At 37.0% G+C, this 19,167-nt stretch overlaps 4 protein-coding genes across 4 annotated transcripts; 1 reads left to right on the top strand and 3 right to left on the bottom strand.

Annotated features, from left to right (window-relative positions):
- Nucleotides 1-3,323: 3,323 nt before the first annotated feature.
- LOC137948159 (uncharacterized) lies at nt 3,324-5,016 on the bottom strand. The gene is made up of 2 exons (XM_068794129.1): nt 4,872-5,016; nt 3,324-4,658 (listed from the first exon to the last, which is right to left on the bottom strand). Exon 2 carries the CDS (start codon nt 4,354-4,356, stop codon nt 3,409-3,411), a length of 948 nt encoding a protein of 315 aa, XP_068650230.1. The 5' UTR covers nt 4,357-4,658; nt 4,872-5,016; the 3' UTR covers nt 3,324-3,408.
- Nucleotides 5,017-5,562: 546 nt separating this feature from the next.
- Nucleotides 5,563-6,816, top strand: LOC137948161 (uncharacterized). The gene is made up of 2 exons (XM_068794133.1): nt 5,563-6,294; nt 6,500-6,816. Exons 1-2 carry the CDS (start codon nt 5,575-5,577, stop codon nt 6,668-6,670), a joined length of 891 nt encoding a protein of 296 aa, XP_068650234.1. The 5' UTR covers nt 5,563-5,574; the 3' UTR covers nt 6,671-6,816.
- Nucleotides 6,817-7,155: 339 nt separating this feature from the next.
- LOC137948164 (uncharacterized) lies at nt 7,156-10,968 on the bottom strand. Its single transcript, XM_068794137.1, has 5 exons — nt 10,748-10,968; nt 9,972-10,143; nt 8,504-8,587; nt 8,211-8,414; nt 7,156-7,466 (listed from the first exon to the last, which is right to left on the bottom strand). The coding sequence occupies exons 1-5, from the start codon at nt 10,799-10,801 to the stop codon at nt 7,378-7,380; spliced, it is 603 nt and encodes a 200-aa protein (XP_068650238.1). The 5' UTR covers nt 10,802-10,968; the 3' UTR covers nt 7,156-7,377.
- Nucleotides 10,969-11,495: 527 nt separating this feature from the next.
- On the bottom strand, nt 11,496-18,738 carry LOC137948163 (tRNA N(3)-methylcytidine methyltransferase trm141-like). The gene is made up of 10 exons (XM_068794136.1): nt 18,548-18,738; nt 18,403-18,453; nt 18,284-18,325; nt 17,251-17,355; nt 15,041-15,148; nt 14,284-14,355; nt 14,095-14,145; nt 12,574-12,636; nt 12,353-12,477; nt 11,496-11,842 (listed from the first exon to the last, which is right to left on the bottom strand). The coding sequence occupies exons 1-10, from the start codon at nt 18,725-18,727 to the stop codon at nt 11,803-11,805; spliced, it is 837 nt and encodes a 278-aa protein (XP_068650237.1). The 5' UTR covers nt 18,728-18,738; the 3' UTR covers nt 11,496-11,802.
- Between the last annotated feature and the right edge of the window lie 429 nt (nt 18,739-19,167).

Raw genomic sequence — 19,167 nt, 5'->3', positions numbered from 1 at the left:
TTTTCTTCTATTCACTTTAACAATGGATACCCAACTTCATTTTCTTTCCTTCTTCTTGCTTTTTCTCTTAAAGGAACAAGAAGAAGTGGAGAAAGTACATTTGAAAGGGAGATGACATTTGAGAGAATCTTGCAGCTAGACAGACAGGGAAATTTTGGATGTAGCCTCCATTTAAAATCATGGAGGTGCTCTCTTATTAATATGATCAAGTGACAAGAGCACTTAAATAACTATTAGTGTTGTTATTTCAATTGTACACAAACAAAGAAGGGGACAATGGGGACTTCCCTCTCCCCATTAGGGTCTGTTTGGAACCCTTGAAAAAAAATAAAAAATTGAACATTATTATTTTAAAAAAAAACTAATGAAAATGAGATAATATCAAATTCTTTTTTTATTAATTATTTTTGAAAATAATAATGATTATTTTTTTTTTTCTTTTCCATGTGATTCCAAACAGACCCTCATTGGTGGAGGGAGGGAAGCCTCCACCCTACTCCTCCCATCCGTTTTTTAGGGAAGTTGGTTGAGGGGCATCCCTCCCTTCCAATGTTGGTAGGTTGGGAAGGAAAAGAGGTGGACCTTTTTTTTTTCTCATTCTAAAAAAATAAATACATAAAAATAATTTTATTATAATTTTTTTTAAAAATAAGGATAAAACTTAAGAGTTGTTAATTTGCCATAGATTTATTATAAAAGGGTGAAAGTGATGATTTGGAAATTTAAGGAGGGATTAATTTGTAATTTGTGAAGGAGCAATTCCACATTTTTTATTTATAAAACCTAATTTGGAAAATAACATGATTATCTATTATGTCATGAGGTCCCAATAGTCTTAAGGTGGGATCACTTACCCTATATGAGATCTCAAGAGAAGAGAAAAGAGGCGAGAAGAGAGAAGAGAGAAGAGAGAAGAGAAAGAGAAGAGGGAGGAGGTTACCCGTATCTTCCCTCACCCTCCTTCCTAGCAAACAAAAGGTGAGGATAGCCTCCCCCTTTCCGCCTCTTCTCTTACTGAAAAGAAGCAAATAAGCGGGGAAATCTTTTGCCTTCCTCCTGCTTCAATTAACAGAATGAAAATGGCAGGATTTTAAATCGTGACATCTCACAGACGGTATTTGAAAATTACCCCTTACATGATTGCATCAATTAACTAATCAAATATCCTGCAAAACGAGGTCACCATTACAAAAATCTGGTCTTAAGAGTTTTTTCTGTACATTATGATACTTCCTCCCTCCTTCCTTTCCTTTCTTCTTCACGTTTCGTGTTCAAAGTCAAACATTAAATACAGTAAACCGTGCCAGGCACGCCAGGAAACAGAAAAAAAAGGGTTTGTTGCACAACACGAAGCTGGTTCTGGGTTTGGTTTTCATATTCAAAGCGGAGAGGTCAAGAGTACGCGGCTGAACGTCCTCTGGTCATTCTATTGTATTCCATGATCCCTCTGTACAGAGTCAGTCTATTGGGTGGTATCTTGTTCGATCTCTCCTGTTCCGTCGCATCTTTATTTGCAGTCGCGTCGTGCCGCTTGCCGACGGTTATCTGTGACGGCTGGAGGTTCTTTTTGTGGGAATATTTCCCGGTTGAAGATGATTCGACGCTCACGTCTTCCGCGAATCGGACTTTCTTCTTCTGTCTGTGTTTTTCAGCGCCTGGAATTTTTTGTGGGTAGACAGAAGGAACTGAGAAAGATTTAAAATGCAAAGATTAGGAGGATATGAAAAAGAGAACCGTTAATTTGATCGTCTGGAGTTACAGAGACGAGGATATCTCTGGAAATTGTCGCATGAGACGAAACTCTGAAGAGGAAAATTAATGAATCTTCGAAATGGAAACGAACGAGGAGGAACAGAACACAAAAAAAGAGAGAATTTGAAAATGGAATAAAAGCCATATCAGTTATGGGAACCGAAAAAAAGTTTTTCTCCCATTTACTTGGTTTCCTGAAGAGTAGTTTTATTTTCTTGATTTGAATTGAAAAGAAGAAACACATACCCAGTTCGCATTCCACCTTCTTCATGAACTCTGCAACGAGTCGCTTATGCATTTGCATGGAGACCAGAACGACGCTCCCTGAGATGGCGACTACCGCCATGACTCCGACGCCATTCGAGCTCGTCATCCCTGAAGAAAACAGGCTACTCGGATTCATGGAGACACCAAACAAGAACCCCGTTCTTCTATCTTGGAAATCTCGTACAGAAAAGAGAAAGAAAGAGAGAGAGAAGGGAAGGTGGAGGAGAATGCATTCACATCCCGGGAAGAAATAGCCCGTTCAGGTTTTGACTTTTTTTTTGGACTTGTTTTCCAACCTTATGAATTACGGCGAAGGACCGTTAAAACCTTTGAAATCGTTTTTTTCATATAAGAAAAAGGTGTGCCCAATTAAGATACATCGACAACGGCTAACCAATACACCCAAAAAGACTGATCTATTATATGCGAAAAGTTACCTCCTACGAAAGTGGACAAAACCACTCTAACAACCTAATATTTACACACACAAAAAAAAAAAATTAAAAGATTGTGACACCAAAACATAGGGTTTTTAGTGTCTCAAGTCTCTCCCCTATAACTCCATTCATCCCATCTAAAATCCGACTTACCTTAAGTTATAAGTCGATAAGTCGGAAAACCATGGTATCAACTAATATTTGATTACATGATATAATATCTTATACTTTACGATAAACCTGCGTATTATAATCGAAAGAGTATTAGCATTAGACAAAAGTTTTTCTTAGTATTTTCATATGGAAGAGTGGCATCTATTGATCAATAATTGGATCTTGAGAGGATTAAGAAGGACACCAAAATGTGAGGGAGGAACAATTTTGGTTTGACAAACAAATGATCAACCACTTATTAGTGTGGTCCAACATTTGAATTTAAGGTATGAATGCTAGGGATGACTTTTGAAATTTGAGGTATGTATTAATTAAACTTCTTAAGGATGTGACAAAAAGAATAACAATGTGTTTCATGTGTTCTCATATAAAAATCCAAACTTGGGTTGATTTCTCTTTGATAAGGAGAGAACTGAAACGAGTAGTCTTAGCAAGTTCACATTTTCAATCTAAAAAGAAGCTTTGCTGCCTATAAGATGTCCATATCCACAATGAAGTTCTTTAGATAATGGATCCTGTAGAGTCTTCCATCTTCTTGATCTTTGTTTTAACTTCAGTTGTTTTTCGTTTGATTGTAAGCACTGTGAATCTAAGCTAAACCAAGGATGAAAAAAAGAAGAAAAGATGAGATTAAAAAAAAAAAAAACAGTAAGAGATAAGTTTTCGACAATCAAACCACATATCTCACAAAAATAAAACCAATTTCCTCATTTACAACACTGAATCCCTTCCTTTCTCCCGTTTTGGAGGAGAGCTCAAAATCACCACCGAACTGACTCTACCCACCTACAGCCAAGGAATCGAGAATGGGGCGAATGACCAAGATCCCCTCTCCTACGAAAGCACATAGCACCACGGAGAGAAACGCAACCGTGGAGAGAACATTGAAGGCATTCTCGTGGGGATCCCAGAACAGGGAGAGGAAGAGGCAGACTGCTTGCGCTGGGATGGCGGAGAGGACGGCGAATGCGAGTCCGTAGACTCTCAACCTGAGGGAGCGGTTGATGACGAGCTCCACTGTTCGCCAGAACACGATCACGAAGCAGACGACGTAAAGGGCCCCGAAGGTCGCAAGCAGGAAGGTGCTGAAAAGTGGGTATGCGCAGAGGACATAATTCTCGTTAGTCCCTCCCTTGACGGCAGCGTGGGAGTGTCCACGGAGGAAGTCTATTAGCATCCCCTTTTCCCCGAACCAGAGGAGCAGCCTTTCGGAGAAGAAGACGAAAAGGGTCTGCAGGAGGAAGAGAGGCATACAGGAAAAGAGCAGGAGAGAGAGCGCCCGTATGAGGGTGTGTTCCTCGTAGTCGGGTTTTCGCAGAGAAGCGTTGAGAAGAAACAAAAGGGTGATGAAAAACGCCGGCTGAAAGAGCCCTTGAGAGGCGACGATATAGATCTTGCAGAGGCCAACATGACGGAATATGGAAAGAACGGGGAGGATGGGAAACCGGTAGAAGTTTTCTCTGCGGAAGCGCGAGAGGCGGAGGAGCTCACTTGTGGAGAAGAGGAGGGCGGAGACCACCAGGAGAAGGCGGACGGGCCACAGCGAATTGAAGCCGCGAAGGAGATGGCACTTCCTGGTCTTGTGGTGGAGGTGAAGAATGAATGCGAGGGAGAAGATGGAGAAGATGATGAGGAGCGTGATCAAAGATCGAACAACGAGGTCGCAAACGGCATAGCTCGGCGGCCCATCACCCATCCGGTGTTTTGACCCAAGGAGGGCTCTCATTTCAGATTTTACATCAATGGAGGATTTTTTTTTCTTCTTTCTTCTTCTTTCTTCTTGTTCCCCTTCCTCTTCTTCTTCCTCTTCTTCGTTTTGGGTTCTGCTTTCTTGTCCAATGCGCTGACGCTGTTGCAGAGGTAGTGATCTTCGTTCCGAGTTCTGAATGTGCTGACGCTGTTGCAGAGGTGGTGATGGTGGTGGATGGGTGGATGGATGGCAGTGAAGGAGAAATTTTTCTTTTGTTTTTTCCTTGGTTTTTTTTCTTCTCCTTTCTTTCTGTCTTCCTTCCAAAACACCAGCACAGGCTGCCAATGGAAAAGATTTGTTGGGTTATTGGCTGTGCGCTTAGACCGCTTCATTCATGGATTTTCCTAACTAAAGGAATCGCCATTTTTACCCAAAAACAATAAAAGAAACTCACCCAGTGGGTTTCCTGTACATCAGACTAATTGAGAAGCTGATCAATGCCATTGGAATTGAAATTCAGAAAATATTAATGGTTTCAGATTGTGTGTCACCTGAGCTCCCCACCTGTTGCTCTAACGACCAGAAGAGGAAGAAAGGAAATTTGTCCGCCCGTCTATTACGCGAAGTTCGTACGGCGGAAATGAATCAAAAAAGCAACGAAAAGTTGAAAACCACCACAGATCCCCCGATAATCGACTCCCACAAGATTATCTAAAAAAAGAAAAAATGGGCCTAAAAAAAGCCATGAAATCCTCTGGTTTTGAAGAATGAGGTATCCGACTTCAGATCCAGATTGCTTCGGCAACGAAAGCTCATTACAGACTCAGCATTTCATTCCCTCAACTTTGCTCTGAAACTTGAATCCAAAGCTGAACTAAAAAATGCGATTAGCCCTGTAAATAACTCGCATTTCGATCAGAGGGAGAACCGAGTCTGACGGTACGTTTTCGAGTTCTTTGTTTTTTGTTGGAAGCAACCATAGCTACTGAGTTTTGAATTAGGATGGTACAAGTCAACGGCATAGAGGAATCTGTATCGATTCAAGAAAACATGGGTGTTCCTGTGTTGGATGCCGGCGCCGAACAGAAGAAGCTGGAGGCCGTGAAGGAAGGTGGCCCATTATTCTCCTGCGGCCTGTGCGATACAGAACTGGTTCACAAGCTAGCGCAAGTATTGCTCATGGGACTTTCAGCCGCTTGTGTTGATAACACCACCGGTGATCTCTTCAGAACCCCTGCAACCGTGGCGGTCGACATGAGGAGGGAGATGGTAGACTATCTTACCGGGAGGAGTGAAACATTTGTGGCTGAAACGCTAATGGAAGAGGGAAACGAGGACGCTGAAGTTTTGGACAATCCCACTGAGATCGTTTCCCTCTTTTTAGATGATTTCTCTGGTTTAAAGAGGAATCTTCTCGGTCGGGTCTCCAACTGGTTGATCAGTGACAGGAGGGAAGACAAGATAGATGAGTTTGTGCAAGAGATGGAAGCAAATGGGTTCTGGTTATTGGAAAGAAGGGAATCCGTAGCAGAAATTCTACTGAAAAATGTAGATTACAAGAGCGCGAATCACTGTAACGTGAAATTTGACAAAATGGAAGAACTTGTAGAGCACAAGGATGAATGTAATTTTAGGGGGCTGCGCTGCAGCAGTGAAGGGTGTCGTGCAACTTTCTGTGCAATGCATTCAGAAAAGCATGAATCCGCTTGTCCATTTAAGCTTCTTCAATGTGAGCAGAAATGCCCGGCGATCATCATGAGATGTGAAATGGATAGGCATTGTATCACAGTCTGCCCTATGAAGCTTATGAATTGCCCCTTTCACTCGGTTGGCTGCCAGTCTGCCATACCCAGGTGCACTGTTGAGCAGCACTGCTCTGAGTTCCTTCACGACCATGTCTTGCAAGTTCTCCGAGTAATGCACACAGATGAATCAGATGAAGATCTTCGGCAACAGATGGAACAAATCGCAAAGGTGATTTTGTCTAGTTTTGATGGTTTTGGTTTGTTACCTGAATCGTTTTTTCCTTTCATGATCTGTTTATCTGTATTGTTTATGGTATTCTAAATTTACATGTTTCTTCGTCTTCAAGAGATGAATCCATGATATGATCTGAATGTAATGCAGAGAAACCATAATATGAAGTCAGCTGAAAATTTTATTTTGTTGATTTTGACAGTTGCCATCATTCAGTCAGTTGGCAGAAGCACAAAGTGTGAGAAATTTGACGTGGGAGGTCAAAGATCTTGAAACAGAGCTGAAGACACGGGAAGATGAACTTGAAAAGGAAAAACCAGAAGAACCTACAGTCTCTGACATGCCAATGCAAGCGTTAGAACTGCATGAATGATTCTATTTGCAGAATTTAACACTGTAGGAACAATTTTTTTGAGAAATCCACCTGCTGTGGGAGGACGAAATATGTAAATTTTTCTTGAGTCTCCTTGGCCTTGAGTCATGGGATACATGAAATGGTATTATCATTCTTTTGCTGCAGGTTTTCCAATAAGCATTCTTATGTAAAATACAACAGTGAAGATAAAAAGAGAAAAGATGAATTGAAATCTAATAAAACTTCTTATCTTCCAGTTTAGTTTATAGTCATATTTCTATAGATCTTACTCCCTATAAAGTCTCAAGTAATCTTCTTTCTCTAGCCACTTCTTCCCTCTGCTGGAAAAAAAATAATATTCCGATGCTTCATGGTAGGCAAGCAATTCAACCCACTTATGCAAATCTCACCATCCATAATCCTTTTGCTCTTAAAAGTGCACCATGTACATAAGACTTCCAAAACAGAAACTAAAATTGCATGGGAGACAATGCCTAAAAGCTTTACATTTTTATTATTGTAAAAACTTCACAATACATGGTTCCTTTAAAAAAACCAAGAAAAAAGAAAAAAAGCTATATGGTCACATGATGTAGAACATAAAAACTTCAATTTGATCATTAAGTGGAAATAACCTGCAATATCCAGAGACTTTAATACAGAAAATATATAGATTATAGAAGAAGGATGTGATCATGTATCACAGAATTTTAGTCTGGGATGTCTCAAATCTGAGTGAATTCTAGTGCATTTCCATCAGGGTCACGTGCAAAAATTGCTGGCCTACCAGACCTGCTGAGAGTGTAGCTAATGCCTGCACAGTAAGACCAACAACAATGTTTTCTGAATATCAGTTCCACCCTAAACCCTACCGTGAGACTTGAACCCTCTCACATTTAAAACCTCCTATTTTGGCCTTTGAGCAAAGGCCATAATGTTAAATAGCGTATTTTTAAATTGCATGTTATTGGAATAATTTGATGTGACAAGCATTTCTTGTTATGACATCAACCATTCAGGATGCTCCAATGGAATGCCTACAAAAGGACCCTCAACTAAGACAGAGATGTCCAAACTAACAGAGGTAAAATACTCCAAAAAAAATGTTTCATGAAAACAACCAGATTATGAGACCAACAGCTTTTATCTTATAAAGAATAATTCTTTAATATCAACAGGATAAGAGGAAGAATATCATTCCATACTTTTAGTTTAGTTGGGAAAGAAAAATGTACTTAAAGATTAATAGCACATTCAAAAGAGAATACTCAGAGGAATGCAATTAGTCTAATGAGGGAAGATATTGTGGTGCCAGAAATGCCTTTCTTAAAAGCGACAGTAACATGAAGTCCTTATTTGCAAATTTATTCAGTTGAGCAGCACATATTAAAAAAATAAAAAACAAATGCATCATATAAATCGGGTAGCCGTGAGACAACAACATGCAACAATTTTCCTGAAGACTAGTTCAGTCATACGTTATATTGTCCATTTAGTGAAGGTGTACTGACTCGCTAAAAAATACAACTAAAATGTGAATCCAAGAGGTTTAGTTTACCAGATCTGTCAAAAATATCCTTTAGTTTTGATACATCCCGAATTGCAAGACATGTATGCCTGTCCCGGCCACCATGTTCAGGACGTCCAGTTAAAGGATCAGGATTTGGAAGCTCCATCAAATGAATCATCTCTGATCCCACCCACAACCAAGCACCTCTGTATGGTAGCTTGTCATGTGGCCTTGCTTCATTTATCTCAAGACCTAATTCCACAAGAAGAAAGATATGAATAATGGGTGATTATTCAAGAAGCAAGAAACTATTTTAAAAAGGTTGTCAAAATGTAGTTTACCCAAGAGGTTCTGATAAAATTCCAATGATTTCTCAAGGTTTTGGCATAGTAGGCCGACATGATGGACGCCAAGCGTTCCAATGCCTGCACTCGCAGATTTGCACAAATAAAGAAAAAAAATACAAGGTGAAATACTAGGTAGCAGATTTGCCTGGCTAAATAACCAACTAATTCAAGTTACAGCAAGTTATCTACACATTTTATCTGATCTAAAATTTTATGATAGGCATTTTCGAAAAAAGAAAGTGTATGATTGATATTATAACAAGAGTATAAGTATACACCATTCCCCAGGCTAAGAAATATGAGCTAACATCATTTATTTGGTTTGAATCCTCTAACAGCCACTGTGTGAACGTATAACATCATAAGAATATGAACAACAGAAATAGATTGTCACAAATAGAAGGTGCAAACAAAAGAGCCCCAGGAAAAAGGACATTGTTTCACTCAAAAAGATTTTCAAGATTGTTAAATCAAAGACTAAATAGTCAATCAAATTCAGGACTCATCTCATATCAGCATTTGTCAAAAGAAACTCAAGCAACCTGATGACAAAAGTTAGATTAAACGGAAGTTGGATAAGATATTGTTATCAGCAGCATTGCAGTGTTTTGATCATGAGCATAATACAAGCCATAGACATATTTGTTGCATAAAATGCTTGCATGAACAGTATACATCATCCATGTCTTCTGCTACATTGAAGAACAAAAGATGAATACACTTAAATGCTAACATTAGAATAAGATATTTAAAAGAATTGGAAACGTAAAAGATCTAACCAGTAAGAACAAACAGATGATTTGATGTAACTCTGCGGCTAAATAATCAAGAGTTTACCTACTTCAGGTTTAAACCAAACTGTCTACAAGGTAATTGCACACTCTCATGGATGAAAAAAGTGATCACTATAACATGGAAGGGCAACTGCCTCATGTCTACAGCCATTTAAATGGATCCAATCCATTGGCCACAAAAACATGCAGAGAGAAGAACAGTTGCATGATGGACCTCCACACCAACATTGCACAAAGAGGATTACCTATTATTTCTTAAGACATCCCTTAAAGAAGACAAATGCTTCTTCTCGGAGGAAAGGGGAGAGGGAGGCTATAATTTTCTTTGCAGGAAAACTCAAAATAATAATCGTAATGAAAAAATAACAAAAGGAGCCAATTCTATTTCCTCATGAAGGTGTTTCCTGCATACATGATAAAACAGATCATTCTAACTGTTAGGAGATTTCTATTTGATGACTTCATGAGTGAAGAGTTCTAATGTCCAGAAACAATTGTTGTCAAGCAGAACAAACTTAGTATCAAAGCAGAAGAAATATTGAAATTAAAAATCGGAAGCAATTTCTTTCTTTTTTTATTTTATTTCCTTTATATTTCTATACAATAAAATACCTTCTTCTCAAAGAAAAAATCAGATATTTACCAAGAAGAGGTAAACAAGAACTGACCATTCTTATCATCGACAGACGAAGATTCTTTTACAAGACGATCCCCTTCAGTGGACGTCTTGACTTGAACTACCAAAGCAAACCGGCGGTCTTTTTCCTTTGTTGCTATTGTGGGGCAAGTTCTAGTAAAGGGCACAGTGGTAGAAATAAGGTTGATTCTACCTTTATTCGCCTGTTAACAATGATCAATGATTACCCATGAAAGAGATTCAAACAGGCTCATTTTCAAAACAAAACGCTAAAATAAAGCTCAGTAATTGTATGATGTGCTGCGAGAATCCATTAATGGCCAAAGAGAAGCCTACCGAACTCATCTAAAGAACGACTAAGAAAACCAAAACATTAAACTTTGACATCTATTTTAGGCTTAAATAGGTCCATATTGTTGTTATCCATAAATGATATTTCATTTATCCGAAAAGGAAATAGTTGTTGTTGTTGTTGTTTTTTTTCCAATACGGCTGAACCAAAAGACTAACTGGCAGTAAGATAAGTTATTCAAGTACTGTTTCAATAAAGTGAAGCCGCGAAAATGTTATAAACAACATAACTAGTCGACACCAAGGAAAATCCAATTCAGGCCAATTACAAAACTAAGCTTCCATTCTTTCTGGCAGAAATTTTAGTGGGCAGTCAGCCACGAGAAAGAAAGATTAAAAAAACGAAAACAAGAAAAAAAACAGGGATCTACGTCTTCTAATGAAGTGGGACATATTTCAGCAGAATGAAAGCAATCTGAAGCACAAAAACAGAAAATAAGAACTGGGAAATGTTACCTCAATCAGATATTGAGGAATTAACAACGACGAACTATTGAGAGCCGATGCCATCGAACCCAAGTGTGACGACTAACAACTGCACCAGTTGTTCCTTTCTAGTTTCTTCCAATGGATTCCGCACGCAAGGATGAAAATTTGTTCAAGCACTGCAGAAAGGACATGAAAATTTACCAACATGCCGCGGCGAACGACGGCCACAGGTTCAATTTGTAGCTCCAGAAATGTCATGGGATGTTTTCATTGGAATGGATTTTCTTTTTTCCATCTTTATAAAAAAAATTATATAGAGGTCAATATGTTGAGTTCAAGGCTTCAAGCAATTATTTAATTGGACAAATAAATTTAATATAAAATTTCGAAAAACTTATTTGATCTAACTAATTTAACTTGTTATAATAAAAATTACTATTTATCAACTATAAATCTATTTTTATCTATTATTTTATTTATTTAGTATAAATTAAATTTAAAACCTAAGATCTTTTCTCAAAGATATGGACTCTTAAAGAAAAATTAAATATCTTTAAAACTATAAAAATAATAAATTAAATATCTTATAAATGATTTAAATAAACTCTTTTTAAACAAAGTGACCCCACATAAGATTTTTTACACCATATTTTATATTATTTTTACCCATTTGAACAATGAACCTCAAATCCAAGTTAAAAGATTATCCAATCATTAGATTACAAAAACAAGATTTATAATCATTGATAAAAAGATGATCCAATCATTGCCCACTTATAATCATTGATATTTACACTAAAAAACTTATAGATTTCTCTCATATAACAAGAAAAATCTCAATTTATAGATTCTTGGATCTAGTTAAGGTAGAATCTTATATTTTTTTTTAAATAATAGAATAATACATGAAAAATATCTAATTAGCTTATTTTTTACAATACAAGCTCATGGTGTAAAGAATGGCAAATGAGGAAGGACTGCAGCAATTTCCTTACATCCCCGCAGACCAGATTACCACTTGAACTGAACCCAACTCCTCTGAAACTGAACTGTATCTATGGAAGATTGTATGTATGAGGAAGTCAGTCGAATAAATTGCAGAACTCGGCCTGTATCCAGCGCCTAAAATCAATGTACAGAAATCAGAACATCACATCTGTGAAGGATTTTGCCTTTACCAGAAGACCTAACTAAAACACCTTTATGCAACCTATAGTTAATAGATAAGCAGCCAAGGAAGGATTTATTGCAGTTTTTTGCTGTGATGGGAAGACAAACAACAATGGGTGTATGGTTGATATAGAGGAAGATGTTGCAGTTGATTCCAATGAGAAAAAAAAAACAAATAATGCAGAGCAAGTTGCAGTGTATTTTTTCTTCAAAAGAATTCTATTTGTAGAGTGATGCAGTAAGGCAAGAACTGGTTTTGGAATACAGGGTAAAGAAAAAATGCATAAAAGAAACGCCTCTTCCTTGTACTTAGTTCTTTGTGCAACAAGATAGAAATACAAATGTAGGGGAAAAACAGCTACTGAATATATAAAAAGATAGATGAATTGGGTTTTCTGCTCATTGGCTACTTTCATCCAAAAAAATTATACGAAAGAGGTCTGCATAGCAAAGTTCACTTACCTATCCATAAGCACTTTCTTTGAGCGGTTCTCTATTTGTTTGCTGCATATCCCCACTTCAACAGCACCGAATCCGACATTTTTGAACAAGTTTAACAAGGAAGCCTCAGAGAAGTAAAATACACACTGAAAAAAAACAACAACGAACAAATGACATGGTGGAAGGGTTGATTATGCCCATAGATTAATAATAAAAGCTATAAGGATCGGCACGGGACTTACAGTTCCATCACCTCTGACATAGAAGTTCTTGCTAATCATCTGGTTCTTGCTACTAAGCATCACCTAAAATATTCAGGAGTAGATGTTTTGATGTTTAGCCCAAAACCATGACTTTTGTTCATCACATTTTTTTTCACTTATACATATATAATGCCGTAAAATGACCAATAGAACTGCATTTAGAACATAACGTTGAATGAATAACAATCTACAGCAGAGCATGACAAAGTAACCTGAAAGAAGATACACTTTGAGAAGCCTAAGAAGCACCAAACAAGAGGCATGGTTCTCGTAGTAGTAAATCAAAAGTCCAAAGTCGAAACTTCCTGATTAGTCATTGCAAGACAAAATCCACAACTCAAACAGCTAAAGAGACTGTATCAATCCACCAAAGTGACCAGGTACGCCATTAAAATTAAAACAAAGATCCTCGGATATAACAATGCATATCTAAGGTGGAATCTTTCTCTGTAGCACCTGAGTTGGCAAAATATCTCACTTATTTCTCAGGCTAATCGATTGAATGTCCAATAGCGGAGAAACTGGAAAATTATCATAGATTTTTTGTAAAGTACATTAACATTGGTTACAAGAATCCACTTCTACTTGCTAATTTGGGTTTAGATTGCTGTTCAGATATTGGAAAACTATTTTACTCCTAGCATGACATAGATGCTCCTATACTGGCCTTTGGACCTACAGTTAAATACTTAGTGGCATACTTACCATAAATAAATAAATCTAAGGACATCTCCACACTTCAATATTAACTATCAGAAATTATTTAAAGATAATTATCATTTTATTTTTTCTAGTTAAGGAGAAACATTATCTTCATGAAGTTGAAATTTTGTCCCAGCTACATGAGTCCATTTTCCACCATTACCATCTATCTTAAGATAGGTCAAGTGATAGCTTGGCTTTTTCATGTCTTTCCTCAAAACTCATGAGTTCTATCCATCTTAATTTTGCCTGCCCCCATCTCTTGCCAATCTATCAACCAACAGTACAAAAACTCTTCTCACTAGCATCCTTTAAGTTCCCTATTAACCACAAAAACATCTCTTATTTTCTCACCTATTCATGTCATTCCTAAGAATTCTCTGTAAAATTAATTTCAAAAGTTTTCTTGTCTTCCCTAGTTTCTAGTATTGTTTGTAATATACTTCCAGAGAAAATATTTTTTGTATTTCGCATTTTTACGCAGCTTCAGGTGAAAACAGAGATATGTAAATCTCAATTGTCTGCTAATATTGATAATAAAACAAAGGAAGAAAAAGACCCATAGGTGACAGCTTAAAGAAATTAAAATGACACAAGAAGATGTTTCAGGAAAATTAAGAGAGAATATAACAATGATCCTACCAATATAACCTAGAAAAAGAAGTAGAAAAGCAGGAATGCTTCTGAATGTTGACTATCTGCAACCAGCTGGATGAGATGCTGATACTCATGGAAAGAGAGAAGACAAGTAAATTCCTCAAAATCATAGAAAGCAGAAAATGAGAGTTGCAAATACACCTGAGCAAAGTCTCCAATAGCGTAATCTCGGAGCAGCACAAATCCATTAGGCTGAAATTCAAACAGCATCACTGACTGATAAGTTTCTATAACAAAAGTAATACATAGGATAAAAAAGAAGATGGCAGAAAACACTGGAGGAAATAAAGAAACAGTACAATCTGATTTATTACACCCCTCAACATCAACCTTAAGAACTCTTTTTATATTCTTCAAAGCAAAGGTCATCTGCCCTGGAGACACAGATGACAAAGCAAAAATCTGCACAAAATAATAGAGAACATAAGAGAAGCAGAGAGAGAGTAAATCAGTGTTGAAATAAGATTAACACAACCTATGTTAAATAAAAGAAAATATGACCTTAAAAGGTTATGAATATCTTATGCCAACAAAATTTAGCAAATTATACCGAAAGATTCCATTTATATATATATATACTGAAAATTGTATGATTCCGGTAAGCTAGTAAAGACGCTGCGAGCACCTTTTTATGGTTCGCAATTAGAAAAAAAGATAAGAGAAAAAGGCAAGAATGAAATAGGGTCAGGAGTTCACATAGATGACAATTATATACAAAGACCTGAGATTATTTGGTCCGGATGTTAGTTTGAAGGTAAGCACAATTATGTGTTCTATTTCTTTTCTTTGAATAACAGATTGGTGCTATGTACTCTGTTTTCTTGGTAGGTTACAAAAATTCTTATGTATCAACTGAATTTAGACATGATTTGTCACAGATCAGATGAGAATGAGTAAATCTTGAGCAGTATTTAAACTACACATACAAAGTGTGAAGAAGAAGGGGAAACGTTCAATTCACATAGATATATGAAACTCTTACCAGAGTCACAACATCCGTTGCAGATGAAACATAACACCAAAGAAAATAATAATAATAAAAAAATAGTAAACTTATCAACCTCCAATAAAAATACGTAACTCTTACCAGAGTCACAACATCAATTGAGGATGGCGAAATATTATTTCTCAGATCATCTGCTGTGACATCACAAACGAATGCATTGACCTGATCAGCTCTATAGTTTTCATGTGCCTGCATTTTGTTTCATTCTTCTATATTTGTCAGACACATGGTTGGCCACCATACTAAAAGTAAGTCCAAATCTTAATTTTGAAGGTGCAATGAGATTCAGTGAGAACTAAAAAGACCAAAAGAAAGGTTCCAAATCTTTCAAGATATGCCTAGCCTGGCAAATAATATCATGATTAAGGTTGACATGTTAGGGAGGCTGAGGCTAATGTTTTTGAGCCCAACTGCTTTATATTATGTAATACTCTTTTTTCATTCTTTTTAAAGTTACTGAACCTGTTGAAATACTGGTATAGGGGAATTTGGTCATTTCATAGTGTCTTATGAATCTCATTAAGTACAGCAAGTTATACTTAATGTCCGTACTCTAGGTTTGAAGTTTCATTAAATTCTGACTTGTATTTATGAAGAATTATAAGAGAGGGCTCGATTTTTCTGAGCCCTCATTCATCGCAGCATATTGCTGCTTCTCCATTCTTCTTGTCTTCTTATTTCTCTCTCTCTTCTCCTTTAATCCCTTCAACACTACAATATTACATGGCATCAGAGCGATAAAAGTCGATTTTGGGAGGTTATTCTATAGTTTTTTATCCTTTTAAAAAGTCATTTTCCTCCATAAAGATCTCGCTCTACACCTGCCAAAAGAAGAAAAAAAGAACCATATCTAGTTGGATGTACATCTTGATTTAGAAGAACTTCACAATGTTAATACTTTTAACTTCACATAAAAAATTTAAATTTTGTACATGTCAATAGACATAAACCAGATGTAAGAAGTACTAATTGTGTTGCTGATGCATTAGCTTGATTGGGGGTCTCTTTGCAACATATACTCATGGTAATTCATTCCCATTAGATACGGGTTGAGTTTAGTTTTTCGGGGATGTTTTTTTTTTAAATAATTTATTCCTTGTGTATTGTTTCTCTAAATGAATTTCATGTTAGGGAATAGTCCCATATGGACTAGTGAATACAAAGATCTTGAGTTTATTAGTTGGGCTAGCCATTTTGGGATGGGCCTTGGAACCAACTCCACATGGTATCAGAGCAGGTATTCATAAGTGAGCCTATACCTAAATTATCCACTTGTAGAGCCACAAAAAGAGGGTCTATACCTAAATTATCCACTTGTAGAGCCACAAAAAAGGGCCTATACCTAAAATTATCCACTTATAGAGCCAAAAAAGAGGGCTTACACCTAAATTATGCACTTGTAAAGCCACAAAAAAATGGCCTACACGTGAGGGAGAGTGTTAAGGAATAGTCCCACATGGATTAGTGAGTACAAAGATCTTGAGTTTATTAGTTGGGAAAGAGGCTTCCTAAGTTGGCTAGTCATTTTTGGGATGGGCCTTGGACCCAACTTCATTTCACATTTTACAAAAAAATAATAATACATAAACATAAAGCAAGTGCCTCGTATTTTGTCTGGTACCTTGCTCATCTGAGACATTTGCATTCTCTTACCTTTGAGGGGTTCGACTAAATGGCAAGTTTTTTACCTTAAAAATGTTATCCTTATCTTTGGTGAAAACTAATATAATAGTAAAAGCACAGTTTTATTAATATTGTTTCTTACGCCTGAGAATGTTGTCACTAAGACCACCAACAAGTGGTTTTTTCTATTTCCTTGAGTGGTAACAACAAGTGGCTTTTGTAGTTCTCCCTGATTTTCTGATCCTTGTCTCACCAAACCATGGAAAACTAGGTGATTGTAACCAGGTAGCATATTTCTGGCCAACATTAAACAACATTTAGAGAAGCCAGCTCAATGGGTTTTTTACCTTAAAAATGTTATCCTCATTTATAAAAGTAATAGTTGTGTTACATAAATGTTGTTACTTGAGGCGGGGTTCTCGTTTCCAAGTCTACCAAATGGCATCTTAGGTGGTTTTCCCTAATTTCCACTCATTATGTTGCCAAAAAAGCCAATGAAAACCAAGTCATTGTATCTAGTTACCTTTTTTTTCCAGATAACATGCATCAAGTTTTTGTTTAATAGTTTAAGTGACACAAAAAATACAAAGAGCATAAAAAGCAATAAAACATAAACAACATACAGAGAAGGAGAGAAAGAGAGAGAAAGAAGAAATGGCTGACAAAACCTGAACAAGGGCTACTGCTTGTGGCGAGAAATCACAAGCATGAACAAATAGATTGGGAAATGTGGCTACAAGTGGAAAGATAGTGTTGCCTGCTCCACAACCAACCTACAACAGATCAAATCTCACATAACTACAATGAAATGGAAATATAGGCCCAAATGCAAACTTGGAAAGAACAGTGATATTATAATATTTCTGGAAACTTGTAAATTAGAGCTGCTTCATCATGAGATGGAACAAGGTAGTAAGCAATTGATAATCTTTTCTAATTTTTATTTTACTTTTAAAGGCAGAAAATATTGACATCATCACTTTAGCTTTATTTTCCCTTTAAGGGAACCAACAATTAACCTCACACCTTTTGTTTTTTTTGGGAGAAGATTATTAACAGTAAATCATTCTTAGGTGGCTCTTGCATTGGGACGCCAGAAATAGCATATCCCAATGCTCTCATCAATTGTTAGTTCTCATTAACCAGCACGACCTTGCAAAATAATCATCATAGGGGTTCAGATAAGCTGATGAAAAGAGAATGTCAGTAGAACAGTTAGGGACCTAATAAGCTGATGCAAAACCATACTACACCAACTCCAGAACGAGATTGGATTGGACAAAACTTCGACTTATGCTAACTATTTTATACATGATAAAACTAATAAAAATTTTCAATGGGAAATTCTGGAAACATTATCGCGAAGCACAAGTTACATCATCAGTGGTTAACTGAAGGCTCACCCCACCATAGCGGCTAATCTCCCACCGCTTCCACCCCAATGCAAGGCAACCAACCAAGTTTCCACCGATGAACCCAAAGCTCCACACCCCCCTTCCATTTCTAGGGATCCAAGATGAGTCCAAAGTTTGGCAACAGTACTAACGAGGTTTGGACAACAAAAGCACTCCAGAACCTCGACGTTGAAATAAAAGTAAAATGCTACTCAAATCAACCAAGACATCACATCGAGAAACACCCACGTTACCCTTGAAGCTACAGTACTCGGTCAAAGAGAAAAAAAAAAACGAAATAAGTCACCTCTAATACAACCTTCCGCTTCTCGTTGCTCGTGTCATCAATCTGCAGATAAGATACCGCCCAAATGAGTATCACAACTCAGAAACGAAAGTTCTATTTGTTTTGAAAATTACACTTACCGTGAAGTAGCTACTCCATTGCTTCTTCAAGTAGTGCCGGTCTTTAAAGAACTAAAAAATTAGCAAACAAACAAATGTTATCCCATAACCATCCACAAATGTAAGAAAGATTACAAGGACCAGCTAAAGTAAACAGAGCTGACACCTTATTCTTGTGCCGCTTGTAGAAATCGCTCCAGTATTTGCTGGGGTTGCGCTCATACTTCTGAAACCGATTGGCTGACGCTGTGAAAAGTTGTGGCCATTCGAGAGAGGCGGCATTGATGGAAGGAAAGCGCAACTGCCACGAGGATGGAGCAGTGGCGGAAAGAGATGCAGCTCTCATTGCATCTTTTCTCTTACAACGTAGCTCGGGTAAGTCATTTACACAGTCATGACAAGTGGATAAGCCGTTCATTACTACAAATGAGAAAGATCCTCTACCAAAAAAACACTTGATAAAAACCATAAAATTATAATAATACCCCTTAATTAAAAAAATTTAGATGGTCCCCCCAAAGTATAAGGGCCCTATTTTTAATTACTTGTTTTACCAATTTAATTATAAAAAAGTATTAAAGAAAAATGGGTATGAATTCAGGTCAACTTTCCCGATTACCCCAGATATTTTCGCACCCGATTACTCGTTTACTATGTTCTATATAATATAAATCCGACCTAAAAGAGGGGAAAAGAGTAGAGGACAATAGATTGTTTCCAATGTTATTAAAATATTTTATTAGTTTTATAGTTTTATAATATTTTATATTTTTTATGAATCTTATA

Source organism: Aristolochia californica, unplaced genomic scaffold (genome assembly GCF_029961685.1).
Source record: "Aristolochia californica isolate CCGP_79_NKW_82.1479 unplaced genomic scaffold, dmAriCali1.0.hap1 SCAF_13, whole genome shotgun sequence".
Lineage (NCBI taxonomy): Eukaryota > Viridiplantae > Streptophyta > Magnoliopsida > Piperales > Aristolochiaceae > Aristolochia > Aristolochia californica.
This window is presented reverse-complemented; position numbering and strand designations above follow the sequence as displayed.